Genomic DNA, 15617 nt, shown 5'->3' on the forward strand with positions numbered 1-15617 from the left:
GGCAGGTGTTAGTCATTGTCTCTGATTGGGAGCCATATTTAGGTAGCCTGTTTTGTGTTGGGTTTTGTTGGTGATTGTTCCTGTCTCAGTGTTTGTTTGCACCAGATAAGGCTGTTTAGGTTTTCACGGTACGTTTATTGTTTTTGTATTGTTCGGTAGTATCTTTATTAAAGATGTATCAAGATAACCACGCTGCGTTTTGGTCCGCCACTCCTTCGACACAAGACAACCGTTACGGTGATGAAAGAAATAAAAGCTGAAATAAATCATTCTCTCTATTATTATCACATTTCACATTCATAAAATAAAGTGGTGATCCTAACTGACCTAAAACAGGGAATTTTTACTCAGATTAAATGTCAGGAATTGTGAAAAACTGAGTTTAAATGTATTTGGCTAAGGTGTATGTAAACTTCTGACTTCAACTGTAAGTTGCTAGATGTTAAGATGAAGCTTCTTGCTTCAATCCCCTGATGGATCAATATCCCTGTTTTTTTTTGGGGGGGGGGGGTGATGTATGATGGTAGGAACATCAGGATCACACCCAACCCTAGTTTACAGACTTTTTTGGACTAAAATACTGAACTTATCCTTTAATAGATGATTTCCCAACAGTTCAATATATCAGATTTGTCATGCAGAATTTTGATAACTGCATGCAATGTAAATGAACTGTGTTAAAGGTGTGATGATACAGAAGAACTCTCCAAATCACATTAAGCTAAATAGCGTAAGAGATGACCGGTAATCAAAGCCAACGCCTCAGTCTTTGTCTTAATGTTTTCCTTTTGGGGAAATTGCAGAGGGAGTCTCACCATAAAACAAAAAACTATTTCTCAGTGTCAGTAATGAACCTTGACATGACATCAGTAATGAACCTTGACATGACATCAGTAATGAGTCTTGACGTGACATCAGTAATGAGTCTTGACATGACATCAGTAATGAGTCATGACAAAGGGAAAGCTTGGTAAATTTTACAACTTTGATACGTTCACCAACCCCTGTGAAACCTCCATGGTAAAAAGCTTGTTGAAGCTGTGACTGCATAGCGCGGTGTGCCTCAGTGGCTGGTGGGAGTTGAAGGTGTGGAATTCGTACACGCCGCAAGAAACCCAGCTGTCTCTGGCCCTGACAGAACTCCCGGACTCGGCACAGCTCTGACTGGTGTTGTTTAACAATATTAATATGATTACAACACAGGCTCCTAAGGGAGTGCCGGCTTTCCCTCTGAAGCGGTGACACCTTTGAATATCATTACCTCATGCTCTTTTAAACAACACCTTCCTGCCAGAGAGCGAGACAGCTGTCAACTTGATGCTTTCTTTTCTTCAGTTGAGGCATCAGTCATAATAGTGTCTTAGCGTTTGCCGTCACATGTTGCCATCTAGAAACAAGATTGCAGACTGTTCCAGAGTGTACTGCCAGAAAGAATGGTTCAGCATGCAGACTGTTCTAGAGTGCAGCACCAGAGAGTGGTTCAGAATGCAGACTGTTCTAAAGTGTAGTACCAGAGAGGGGTTCAGAATGCAGACTGTTCTAGAGTGTAGCACCAGAGAGTGGTTCAGAACGCAGACTGTTCTAGAGTGTAGTACCAGAGAGTGGTTCAGAATGCAGATTGTTCTAGAGTGTAGTACCAGAGAGTGGTTCAGAATGCAGACTGTTCTAAAGTGTTGTACCAGAGAGTGGTTCAGAATGCAGCCTGTTCCTGAGTGTAGTACCAGAGAGTGTTTCAGAATGTAGACTGTTCTAGAGTGTAGTACCAGAGACTGGTTCAGAATGCAGACTGTTCTAGAGTGTAGTACCAGAGAGTGGTTCAGAATGCAGACTGTTCTAGAGTGTAGCACCAGAGAGTGGTTCAGAATGCAGACTGTTCCTGAGTGTAGCACCAGAGAGTGGTTCAGAATGTAGACTGTTCTAGAGTGTAGTACCAGAGAGTGGTTCAGAATGCATACTGTTCTAGAGTGTAGTACCAGAGAGTGGTTCAGAATGCAGACTGTTCTAGAGTGTAGTACCAGAGATTGGTTCAGAATGCAGATTGTTCTAAAGTGTAGTACCAGAGAGTGGTTCAGAATGCAGACTGTTATAGAGTGTAGTACCAGAGAGTGGTTCAGAATGCAGAATGTTCTAGAGTGTAGTACCAGAGAGTGGTTCAGAATGCAGACTGTTCTAGAGTGTAGTACCAGAGAGAGTGGTTCAGAATGCAGACTGTTCTAGAGTGTAGCACCAGAGAGTGGTTCAGAATGCAGACTGTTCTAGAGTGTAGTACCAGAGAGTGGTTCAGAATGCAGACTGTTCTAGAGTGTAGTACCAGAGAGAGTGGTTCAGAATGCAGACTGTTCTAGAGTGTAGCACCAGAGAGTGGTTCAGAATGCAGACTGTTCTAGAGTGTAGTACCAGAGAGAGTGGTTCAGAATGCAGACTGTTCTAGAGTGTAGCACCAGAGAGTGGTTCAGAATGCAGACTGTTCTAGAGTGTAGTACCAGAGAGTGGTTCAGAATGCAGACTGTTCTAGAGTGTAGTACCAGAGAGAGTGGTTCAGAATGCAGACTGTTCTAGAGTGTAGCACCAGAGAGTGGTTCAGAATGCAGACTGTTCTAGAGTGTAGTACCAGAGAGAGTGGTTCAGAATGCAGACTGTTCTAGAGTGTAGCACCAGAGAGTGGTTCAGAATGCAGACTGTTCTAGAGTGTAGTACCAGAGAGAGTGGTTCAGAATGCAGACTGTTCTAGAGTGTAGCACCAGAGAGTGGTTCAGAATGCAGACTGTTCTAGAGTGTAGTACCAGAGAGAGTGGTTCAGAATGCAGACTGTTCTAGAGTGTAGCACCAGAGAGTGGTTCAGAATGCAGACTGTTCTAGAGTGTAGTACCAGAGAGTGGTTCAGAATGCAGACTGTTCTAGAGTGTAGTACCAGAGAGAGTGGTTCAGAATGCAGACTGTTCTAGAGTGTAGCACCAGAGAGTGGTTCAGAATGCAGACTGTTCTAGAGTGTAGTACCAGAGAGAGTGGTTCAGAATGCAGACTGTTCTAGAGTGTAGCACCAGAGAGTGGTTCAGAATGCAGACTGTTCTAGAGTGTAGTACCAGAGAGAGTGGTTCAGAATGCAGACTGTTCTAGAGTGTAGCACCAGAGAGTGGTTCAGAATGCAGACATAAAGATAGAAATGCTATACCTACCCACTACCCATCTCTGGTCTTACAGTTCAGTGCCCGCTGTTTTAAAGCCCCCTTTGCCCCATGCTGTTGATTACTAATTAGTCCTGCCACATCAGCATCTGCGTTTCCACCATCATCCTGGCTGCCGTGGCGATGAACCACATCATCATCTCCTTGTCCCTCTGGAGTCCTCCCTGCCTCTGTATAACACACATGCACACTCTCTATTTGTCTCTCTCTTTCTCTCTCCATCTCTCTCTTTCTCTCTCTCCGTCTCTCGGATGAATAAAGAGGTGGTGGTATTTCTTAAAGAAGAGTGTCTTGTTGATCGTATGGTTGAGCATGGTGTACTTCTTAAAGAAGAGTGTCTTGTAGATCGTATGGTTGAGCATGGTGTACTTCTTAAAGAAGAGTGTCTTGTAGATAGGATGGTTGAGCATGGTGTACTTCTTAAAGAAGAGTGTCTTGTTGATCGTATGGTTGAGCATGGTGTACTTCTTAAAGAAGAGGGTCTTGTTGATCGTATGGCTGAGCATGGTGTACTTCTTAAAGAAGAGTGTCTTGTAGATCGTATGGTTGAGCATGGTGTACTTCTTAAAAAAGAGTGTATTGTAGATCAGATGGTTGAGCATGGTGTACTTCTTAAAGAAGAGTGTCTGGTTGATCGTATGGTTGAGCATGGTGTAATTCTTAAAGGAATGTTTATTCAAGTTACGCCGCTTTATCCTCCGTCAACAAGGGTAACGATTTCAAATGTACCGCCGTTTATTCTTAATGAGCTATTGGAGTGCGAGTTATTGCGCTTTGGGAAGTTCGCCAGTTCAATTAAGGTTGTCCCGTTGGGTTGCAAACACCCGGCGTTGAAACAGGTTATGTCATTTCGGCGACAGGTGTTTATGTTTTTGGACTCACCGGAGCAGACTTGAGAGTTATCGTTTAAAATCAAGTATGACAATAGAATGTATATGGCTTATGCTAGTACGGGTAGTCAACGGTGTTTTGAGTGTGGGGATGTTGGTCATAAGCGACATGCTTGCCCGAAAAGGGAGAAGGCCGAGGGAGGGGCGCAGGTGGTCCTCGTAACGGCTGGGCCCACTGATGTAGGGAGAGGTGGACCGACAGCGGTAGAGCAGCCAAAAGCACCTGTTGCTGAGGAACAAGTTATCCGTGTTGAGGGCACAGAGTTGCAACTTGTATTTTGGAGGGAAATGTTATGCTCCAGAAAAGTATTGTTGTAGAAGGTAAGGATGTATCTGAAGAGCCAGTTCCTCAGACTGGTGAGCAGGTGCCCAGTATGAGTGCTGGGTTAAAGGAGGGGGTTCATGTGGAGCTAGGCTCCCAGGTAGTGGAGGAGATGCCCACTATGAGTAACGGGGTACAGGAGGGTGGAGCTAGGCTCCCAGGGAGTGGAGGAGATGCCCACTACGAGTGCTGGGGTTCATGTGAAGCTAGGCTCCCAGTTAGTGGAGGAGATGCCCACTATGAGTAATGATGTTCAGGTAGGGCTAGTCTCCTAGGTAATGGAGGAGATGCCTGGTACGAGTGATGAGGTGCAAGTGGGGAGTGTTGAATGGGATGTGTTAGAGGGGAGTCAGTTGTCTGTGGTCTCAGCTGAGGATCAGGAGAAGGATATGACAGCTGCTGGTGAGGACTCAGTTTATGATCTAGAGGAGGTAAATTAGTTTCTGGATCAGACTTTTAGGAAATCTGTCAAATTGGCAGATTATTTTGATGTTGAGTTTGTGAGGTCAGCTGTGATGTTACAGAAGACGGTGGGGTTAGACCAATTGAGTGAGAAGAAGTGGTTTCGCTTGAGGAAATGTATTACTGCTGTTGCAGCAGCAAAAGGTGGTGGGAAACATGGTCAGGTTAAGAGAAGAAAAAAAAAATATGATGATGATCATGCTTCATAGGGTGTCTTTTTTCTTCTGCTTTTTTCCCCTCTTTTCTATATGGAGGTACTAAGGGTAGGTTCTCTCAATATTAATGGGGGAAGGGACAGGAATAAGAGGGCTTGGGTATTAGAAGTAATAAAACAGAAAAGGCTTAATGTAGTTTTCCTACAGGAGACACATAGCGATGAGGAAAATTAGGTTGACTAGGGTATGTGGTGGGAGGGGCAGCATGTACTCATGTCATAGTACTAATTTCAGTGCTGGGGTGGCAATCTTGTTTTCCTCAGGCTTAGGGGTGACTGTGGTATCTACAACAGAGATTGTCAAGGGTCGGGTTTTATTGGTCAAGGTGGATGTTATGTTTTTTTATTTGTTTTTAATGTTTATGCTCCTAATGAGGGTACAGAGCGTATTGCTGTATTTGATCAAATAAAGGAAACCTTAAGACAGTGGGACCAAGAGGGGTGTATGGTTTTAGGGAGGGACTGGAACTGTACAGTGGATTTTACTGTTGATCGCACCGCTGAAGAACCACACCTGCGGTCAGCCACTTGCCTGTCTGGCCTATTAACTGAGTTTGAGCTTTCTGATGTGTGGAGAGTAAGGAATGCAAAAGTTAGGCAGTACACATGGCTAAAAGTTCATGAAGGTCATGTCAGTGCAGCAAGGTTAGACAGGTTGTATGTATCTGAGCAATACTGTAGTAGGGTTGGAAACTGTGCCATTACTCCTGTGGGTTTCTCTGATCATCATATTGTTACTGTTGATATTCACTTGTCCTGTCCACGAAGGTCATCACCTTACTGGTATTTTAATGTTAAATTGTTACATGATGTCATGTTTTGTGGCAGGTTTTTGTTGTTTTGGGAAAAATGGAGTGTTACAAAAGGGAATTTTGAGTCCTTGAGACAATGGTGGGAGGTTGGAAAGGCCCAAATACGAGTATTTTGTCAACAGTATACTGCTCTGTCTCAAATTGAAGTTAAAGAGACGATCAAGGCCCTTGAACAGTACATCAACTCTATTGAATTGAAGCTGCTCACTCAGAACGACCCTGGACTAGTCATGAACTTACAGGACAAGAGACATGAACTGAGGTCGTTTCTGCACAAAAGAGTGAAGGGTGCCTTGATTAGGTCTCGCTTCGCTTCCCTCAAGGATATGGATGCTCCTAGCGCTTAAAAAAAAACCTAGGACAGTCGACATTTCAACGTAAACAGATGGTCTGCCTTCGTCTCCCTGATGGGAAGGTGACCACGGATGACATTGAAATGCGTCAACATGCCGTAGATTTCTACTCTGCCCTCTATAAGGCGGAGGATTGTGACTCTCTGTGTACTGAACAGTTGTTACACGGTCTTCCTCAATTGGGACCTGAGCAGAGAGTCGCATTGGACTCTAACATTACACTGCAAGAGCTGTCCACAGCTCTCAACAGGCCAAGCCCCTGTTAAGCACTTTTGGGGGTCTATTGGGGAGGATTTTTATGAAGTGCTGTGTGAATCTTTTCATGATGGTTCTCTTCCTGTATCCTGTCAACGTGCGGTGCTTTCACTGTTGCCAAAAAAGGGGGGATTGGCTCTCATAAAAAATTGGAGACCTGTTGCTTTGCTGTGCGCTGAATACAAAATTGTTTTTAAATGTCTCTCAAACAGGTTGAAAGAGAATCTGGGATTGTTGATCCACAAGGACCAGTCCTACTGTGTACCTGATCGCTCTATTGTTGACAACTTGTTTCTGATGAGAGATGTTTTAGACATTTGTAAACTGTCTGATGTAAATGTGGGTTTACTTTCTTTGGATCAGGAGAAGGCTTTTGATCGTGTGGACCACTAGTAGTTTTTTAAAACAATGAAAGCCTTTGGGTTTGGGGATGTTTTTTTGTCTTGGATGAATTTACTGTATGCTGGGGCCTCGTGTATGGTGAAGGTGGGTGGTGGTTTGAGTTGCCCCATCCCTGTCCAAAGGGGCTTCAGGCAGGGATGCCCAATTTCAGGGCAGTTATATAGTCTGGCGATTGAACCAATGCTTTGTTTTTTAAGAGCGAAGCTTACTGGTTTCTCTGTGCCAGGTGTAATGAAGGGTCCCACGATAGCACTGTCTGCGTATGCAGATGACGTGATAGTTTTTATTACAGGGGGTGAGGATGTTAAGGTTCTCTCAAACGCTTTAAAGGTGTTTGAGGGGGCCTCCTCAGCTAGAGTCAATTGGGGAACGAGTGAAGCGCTGTGGGCAGGTCGGCTTCAAACGGGGTCCGTTCCACGGTTACCAGGGGGGCTTCAGGCGGGGTCCGATCCACGGTTACCAGGGGGCTTCAGATAGGGTCCGCTCCATGGTTACCAGGGGGGCTTCAGACGGGTTCCGCTCCACGGTTACCAGGGGGGCTTCAGACGGGGTCCGCTCCACGGTTACCAGGGGGGCTTCAGACGGGGTCCGCTCCACGGTCACCAGGGGGGCTTCAGACTGGGTCTGCTCCACGGTTACCAGGGGGGCTTCAGATGGGGTCCGCTCCAAGGTTACCAGGGGGGCTTCAGATGGGGTCCGCTCCACGGTTACCAGGGGGTCTTCAGATGGACCGACTCTCTTCTCTGTATACATCAATGAGGTCGTTCTTGCTGCTGGTGAGTCTCTGATCCACCTCTACGCAGACGACACCATTCTGTATACTTCTGGCCCTTCTTTGGACACTGTGTTAACAACCCTCCAGGCAAGCTTCAATGCCATACAACTCTCCTTCCGTGGCCTCCAATTGCTCTTAAATACAAGTAAAACTAAATGCATGCTCTTCAACCGATCGCTACCTGTACCTACCCGCCTGTCCAACATTACTACTCTGGACGGCTCTGACTTAGAATACGTGGACAACTACAAATACTTAGGTGTCTGGTTAGACTGTAAACTCTCCTTCCAGAGCCATATCAAACATCTCCAATCCAAAGTTAAATCTAGAATTGGCTTCCTATTTCGCAACAAAGCATCCTTCACTCATGCTGCCAAACATACCCTTGTAAAACTGACCATCCTACCAATCCTCGACTTTGGCGATGTCATTTACAAAATAGCCTCCAATACCCTACTCAACAAATTGGATGCAGTCTATCACAGTGCAATCCGTTTTGTCACCAAAGCCCCATATACTACCCACCATTGCGACCTGTACGCTCTCGTTGGCTGGCCCTCGCTTCATACTCGTCGCCAAACCCACTGGCTCCATGTCATCTACAAGACCCTGCTAGGTAAAGTCCCCCTTTATCTCAGCTCGCTGGTCACCATTGCATCTCCCACCTGTAGCACACGCTCCAGCAGGTATCTCTCTCTAGTCACCCCCAAAACCAATTATTTCTTTGGCCGCCTCTCCTTCCAGTTCTCTGCTGCCAATGACTGGAACGAACTACAAAAATCTCTGAAACTGGAAACACTTATCTCCCTCACTAGCTTTAAGCACCAACTGTCAGAGCAGCTCGCAGATTACTGCACCTGTACATAGCCCACCTATAATTTAGCCCAAACAACTACCTCTTTCCCTACTGTATATTATTTATTTATTTATTTTCCTCCTTTGCACCCCATTATTTTTTATTTCTACTTTGCACATTCTCCCATTGCAAATCTACCATTCCAGTGTTTTACTTGCTATATTGTATTTACTTTGCCACCATGGCCTTTTTGCCTTTACCTCCCTTATCTCACCTCATTTGCTCACATCGTATATAGACTTGTTTATACTGTATTATTGACTGTATGTTTGTTTTACTCCATGTGTAACTCTGTTTTGTTATATGTGTCCAATTGCTTTGCTTTATCTTGGCCAGGTCGCAGTTGTAAATGAGAACTTGTTCTCAACTTGCCTACCTGGTTAAATAAAGGTGAAATAAAAAAATAAATAATTAAATAAAGACTCCAAGTCCACTCCACGGTTACCAAGGGGGCTTCAGACGGGGTCCACTCCACGGTTACCAGGGGTGCTTCAGATGGGGTCCGTTCCACGGTTACCAGGGGGGCTTCAGACGGGGTCCACTCCACGGTTACCAGGGGGGCTTCAGATGGGGTCCGTTCCACGGTTACCAGGGGGGCTTAAGACGGGGTCCGCTCCACGATTACCAGGGGGGCTTCAGACGGGGTCCGCTCCACGGTTACCAGGGGGGCTTCAGTGGGGCAGAGATGGGATGAAGACTTTGGGGGTTTTTCTAGGCTCCGACGTCTTTCAGAAAAATAACTGGGAGGGTGTAGCAGAGAAAGTGTGTGCCAGACTGTCAAGGTGAAAATGGGTGCTGCCCCAGCTGTCTTATAGGGGAAGGGTCCTGGTAGCTAATAATCTTGCTGCCTCTACCCTGTGGCACAGACTAATGATTTTGCAGCCACCAAAGGGTCTGATACAAGAGCTTGAGAAGACACTTGTCAATTTCTTCTGGTCAGAGACTGTTGTACAGTGACGGTTCTAGCTGGGTCGACAACAGCCTACATATTGATGAGGAGAGCGGGCTGTTTGGGCTTAGACAAGCACCTTTTCCTCTTAAAGCTGGATGGGGGTGATTTGACTGGCCTGACTCCATTTTATGAGTCTGTTATGCAGGCTTGGAGAGTCCTTGTCAAGTCCCGTAAGGCCAGCACGCCACCAGGGATGTGGCTTTTTGAAGAGCCTCTTTTTCACAACACTGCCATCCAGTCCCGTGTTCTGGCTTCAGCCAGCCTACGTTCATGCCTGTTAGGCGTGGGGTGTACAGAGCTGGGTCATCTGATGCGGAGCAGGAGCAGATCGTTGGAGGAGCTGGGAGAAAGAGCGGGGATCCGATCATCTCGCCTACTGAGGAAGGTCGTCGCTGAGGTCTGCGACTCCTTGCCAGTGCTTAATTTGCAGTATGTGACTGACACTTCCAATTCTGATCGGTGGAAGGAGGGTCTGGATTATGTGTTCCCTGCACTGATTGTTAGTGCTGCGGCGAGGGCATTCGAGGAGGATGTGGCGATGCTGCTTTCCTTCGATACCCCGGAGCTGGGGGAGTTCAAGGAGGTGGGAAAGAAGGCCATGTACAGAATATGTGTAAAGGTGTCCCATGCCTCTTCCCTGGAAGGGGTAAAATCGACGAGGTGGTCGGGAGTGCTTGGTCCAGGTGCCTCTCCAAAAGGCTGTTGGCGATCATTATATAAACTGCCTATTGATAAGAGGACAGCTGACCTCCAATGGAGGATAATACATGAAGCTACTGTATAGCCACCAACATGCATCTGGTACACCTGGACCCTACTGTTGGGGAGGGGTGTCCATTCTGTGCTGAGTCTGAATCTCTGACACATCTGTTTTTACTGTGTCCCAGGTTGGTCGGGATGATTGAACTGATCACTGATTGGTTCTCAACGTTGGGAGAGGTTCTCTTCCCAACTGTATATATTTGGGCCAAAGTACAGGTTCAGTCAAAAGGGTGTAGTTGTGTTGCTTAATTTTGTGTTAGGGGCAGCAAAATTAGCGATATGGAAGACCCGAAAGAACAGTATTCGGGGACAGGGGTCTGTGGATGTGGTGGGAATGCTGGAGGGAATGTTGGCAGCGAGGGTTGAGTTTGCCTATTATAAACTTGTCAACAATATTGATCTGTTTTTGAGTATATGGGGCATTCAGAGGCTGTTGTGTTTAGTTACTGTGGAGGAGGAATTGGAGTTGTGTTTTTAATTGATGTGTAACTGTGGTTTTTTATGAGTATTTATTGTGTGGTGGGCCCTCAGACCCAATAAAGATTATTTAAAACTCAAAAAAATAATCTCTCTCTCTCTCTCTCCGTCTCTCTCCCTCCGTCTCTCTCTCTCTCTCTCTCTCCGTCTCTCTCTCTCTTTCTCTCCATCTCTCTCTCTCTCCCCGTCTCTCTCTCCGTCTCTCTCTCTCTCTCTCTGTCTCTCTCTCTGTCTGTCTCTCTCTCTCTCTCTCTCTCTCTCTCTCTCTCTCTCTCTCTCTCTCTCTCTCCCCGTCTCTCTCTCCATCTCTCTCTCTCTCTCTCTCTGTCTCTCTCTCTGTCTCTTTTAATAGTTGAGGACTGGACATGGTGGTGGGGTAAAACATTGTTAAGTTGCACATGCTGACCTGCACTACATCTGACCTGTAATCAGTGAATAGGGGCGAGATTAATGAAGCTGTGGCATATCCACAGACTAGTCGCATACTCGAGAAAACACACACACACACACACACACACACACACACACACACACACACACACACACACACACACACACACACACACACACACACACACACACACACACACACACACACACACACACACGCGCACACACACACGCACACGCACACACACACACGCACACACAGGCCATGTCAGACAGTGCTGCTCCACATGTCAAGGAACTGGGCCACTTCCTCTCTGAGTAGGAGAAAGCAGAGCCAAGGCCCTGGGCCACTTCCTCTCTGAGTAGGAGAAAGCAGAGCCAAGGCCCCAGGGCCATTTCCTCTCTGAGTAGGACAGATCAGAGCCAAGTCCCCAGGGCCACTTCCTCTCTGAGTAGGAGAGAGAGCCAAGTCCCCAGGCCCACTTCCTCTCTGAGTAGGAGAGAGAGCCAAGGCCCGAGGGCACTTTCTCTCTGAGTAGGAGAGATCAGAGCCGAGGCCCCAGGGCCACTTCCTCTCTGAGTAGGAGAGATCAGAGCCGAGGCCCCAGGGCCACTTCCTCTCTGAGTAGGAGAGATCAGAGCCGAGGCCCGGCCCTCTGACTTCTACACGCTTCATTAATACCTCACAGGGCTCCTGCAGACTGCCAGCCAGTCAGCCAGCCAGCCAGCCAGCGTACATCAGAGAGATAGAAGGGAGGGGAGGACCGTGGGAGAGGGGGGAGGGAGAGAGAGAAAGAGAGGTGTTCTATGCTGTTTGAAGCTCTGCCCACAAGTGCTTTGAACCAATAGCAGTAATGATCCATAGCAGTTGCCTGAGAGCCAGCAGGGAAATCAAGAACAAAGAAATGCACACGTGCATGTGCTCACACGCACTAAGAAAACTATCATTGAAAAGCAAAGTGTGAGCTTTGTGGAGAACAAAAAAGAAAATACACATCAATCCATTTTAGTCTCACAATATCCGTGTTCTCATAAGGAAAATACAAGAAATTATATATTTACAAAAAAATGGTTTTGGAAATCTGTCTCAACCTTCCTTCACCTGTCATATTGTCCCTCCCCTGCTTTTCTCTGTGTTGTCTTCCTCAAACAAGGTGAGACGGGTGGCATCTTGTTACACAGGTCAACCACTTTCTGGAGAAAAACTCATTCATATGTGGTTGATTATGATGATGACCGTTGAAATGTTTTTCCTGCCGGCAAACGTATATTCAACATAGCCAGTAGACAGACATACAGAGCTATGAAACATGGAGGAGGGGACTACCTGACCTTGTCCCATGTTTTAGTCTTCCGTTGAAAAATGTTTTGCTACTTTGTGCGCTAATGACAGTGTTGTTGTGCTTGTCTCCTTGTGCAGCTGGAGAAGAAACAGATGGCCCCGCCTTTCAAGCCCCAGATCACAGACGACTACGGCCTAGAGAACTTTGACACCCAGTTCACCAACGAACCAGTGCAGCTGACGCCGGACGACGAGTAAGTCCTTCCAAACAGACACGACTAGCCTGACATACGAACAAATGTTTGATCAACACTTGATATTTATTGAAGTGTCATAGGCCTATAGATGAGATTCAACAAGCCATCCAACTAGCTGTGTAACCTTGTCCATATATTAAACGTCAGAGCACTAATGTTTTAGCTTACTGTACAAACTGCTAGTGTTATAACTAGTGTTATAACAGCTTAGTAACAGATGGTTAGTGGATAGGGGAGCTACAGACAGGGAAACCCGGTTGAACTCTGGGAAATGTGTTGGTTGGCCAGTAGGGGGCACAAGACCAGTCCATTCCAGTCTGTTTCCTTTTGTACCACAAGAGATTAGAGGATGACAATGTGTGCTTGTCCAGAATCAATCCCTGGCCTTGACTCCCTAGTAGAGATGATTCGTTTTAAACAATATGCTGAAAATTCCCCCTATAGCCTATCAGAGAGAAAGGTTGAGCTATCACTGTATTGCTTAATCCTATCAGATCATCTCAGATCTCCACAAGTGTCTAGGGGGTAGGCAATAGGGGTTGTTTCTGGACAGGGTCTATTCAGGGGTCTGCAAAGTGTGGCTTTGGAGTCACATGCGGTTCTTTAACTGCCCCTTTGTGGTTCAATAGCTAACTTAGACTATAATAGTAGTAGTGAAGATCTTCAACAACCAGAGGACATTGAACACCTCAGAGAGCATTGAACACCTCAGAGAGCATTCACCACCTCAGAGAGCATTGACCACCTCAGAGAGCATTGACCACCTCAGAGAGCATTGACCACCTCAGAGGACATTGACCACCTCAGAGAGCATTGACCACCTCAGAGAGCATTGACCACCTCAGAGAGCATTGACCACCTCAGAGAGCATTGACCACCTCAGAGGACATTGACCACTTCAGAGGGCATTGACCACCTCAGAGAGCATTGACCACCTCAGAGGGCATTGACCACCTCAGAGAGCATTGACCACCTCAGAGAGCATTGACCACCTCAGAGAGCATTCACCACCTCAGAGATCATTGACCACCTCAGAGAGCATTGGCCACCTCAGAGGGCATTGACCACCTCAGAGAGCATTGACCACCTCAGAGAGCATTGACCACCTCAGAGAGCATTGACCACCTCAGAGATCATTGACCACCTCAGAGAGCATTGACCACCTCAGAGAGCATTGGCCACCTCAGAGGACATTGACCACTTCAGAGGGCACTGACCACCTCAGAGAGCATTGACCACCTCAGAGAGCATTGACCACCTCAGAGGACATTGACCACTTCAGAGGGCACTGACCACCTCAGAGAGCATTGACCACCTCAGAGAGCATTGGCCACCTCAGAGGGCATTGACCACCTCAGAGAGCATTGACCACCTCAGAGAGCATTGACCACCTCAGAGATCATTGACCACCTCAGAGAGCATTGACCACCTCAGAGAGCATTCACCACCTCAGAGGACATTGACCACCTCAGAGAGCATTGACCATCTCAGAGAGCATTGACCAGCTCAGAATCTGCAACATAAAAGGGTTAACATTTGATATTGTTACAATGAAATGCTGCTATGGATCAATGTCGGTTTCTATGGCTCTGCCCTCATTGTAAAAAACACAATCACAACAGAGTTTGGGAGTAGAGAAGAGACATCAGACGTGTGATGACTCCACTGAACAAAGATCTACTTGGACACCCAATCCTTTCATCTTCAGTCCGTTTACGAGTGGTACTGTGCCAAGTTTCCGACTCTCGATGTCTTTGAAAGTAATTGTCTTCAACGAGGAAAAAATAAACAAAAATGCCCTTCCAACAATGACTTCAGTCGTAGGTTGTGTTTTGATCGATGTAGACATCTTGTCCATGGGGGATTTGACAGGATCCTTGTTTTTGATTAACTTTGATAGAATGGGCTAAAAAGATTTGGCATAGCAACAGAGGTGACTGCCATTCTACGGAGGGGCTCTGTAGCCAGAGTATGACAAACAAGCCAGGCTTTTCTCTGCAGGAGAACTATTCCAAACTATCCCATGTGGCTTTGCAAGCGGTGCCAATAGATATTACTGGGCTGACATTTGTCAATGTTTTCATTAAATGATCCATCATGGTCTAATTGTGATGTTCAGGCTCAATGTTTGGTTTGTAATCATTCAGCATTCTATATAGATGTATTGGCGATCAGATGAACAACACAAATTCAAGGAATTTCTAGGAACATACAGTTTTCAAACTACTTGAAACTCAATCCATATCAGTCCGTATCTGTTTAAAAAAAAAAATTACATAGAAAAATGTCAGTTTCATCTTCAAATTCTGTATCTTACCTGCCTTTCTCTGTTTCGAGCCCTAAAAAGGCATATTGTCTATCTACCCATCTACCCTGGATAGAAACCCACAGTATCTCTGGCGTTCTGACACAGTAGTGTGTCTAGGTGTGTCTACTGAGGTGCAGTCAGATCAACCGGGGGTGCACCTCCCATGATGTAAAGCAGCCCTCCTCCTCTGTGATAGGTTGGCAGATGAAAAAAAAAAAAGTGAGTGAGAGAGTGGGAGGGAGGGAGGGAGAGGAAGAAAACGGGTAAACCCTTCTCATTGGCAATTTACTTTGCTGCAGAAAAAACCCTTGCTTCCTGAGAAGGAGCTGAGAGAGGGAGGGAGGGAGGGAGGGAGGGAGGGAGGGAGGGAGGGAGGGAGGGAGGGAGGGAGGGAGGGGTAGAGAAACAGAGAAAGAGGTGGAGGGGAGAGTAAAACAGTCAGTCAGACAGAGAGACAGGGGGAGAGTAAAACAGTCAGTCAGACAGAGAGACAGAGGGAGAATGAAACAGTCAGTCAGACAGGGAGACAGGGGGAGAGTAAAACAGTCAGTCAGACAGAGAGACAGGGGGAGAGTAAAACAGTCAGACAGAGAGACAGAGGGAGAGTAAAACAGTCAGTCAGACAGGGAGACAGGGGGAGAGTAAAACAGTCAGTCAGACAGA

General features: G+C 46.4%; 1 protein-coding gene across 1 annotated transcript in view; it reads left to right on the forward strand.

The window, feature by feature from the left end:
• Positions 1–15617, forward strand: part of LOC139417389 (protein kinase C zeta type-like) — a 133781-nt gene that overhangs the window by 105841 nt on the left and 12323 nt on the right. Inside the window, exon 14 of the mRNA XM_071166660.1 lies at positions 12528–12643. Coding sequence (XP_071022761.1) covers positions 12528–12643 — 116 coding nt within the window. The remainder of the gene's footprint in view (positions 1–12527; positions 12644–15617) is intronic.

The sequence above is a fragment of the Oncorhynchus clarkii genome, chromosome 9, assembly GCF_045791955.1.
Source record: "Oncorhynchus clarkii lewisi isolate Uvic-CL-2024 chromosome 9, UVic_Ocla_1.0, whole genome shotgun sequence".
In the NCBI taxonomy this organism is placed as follows: domain Eukaryota; kingdom Metazoa; phylum Chordata; class Actinopteri; order Salmoniformes; family Salmonidae; genus Oncorhynchus; species Oncorhynchus clarkii.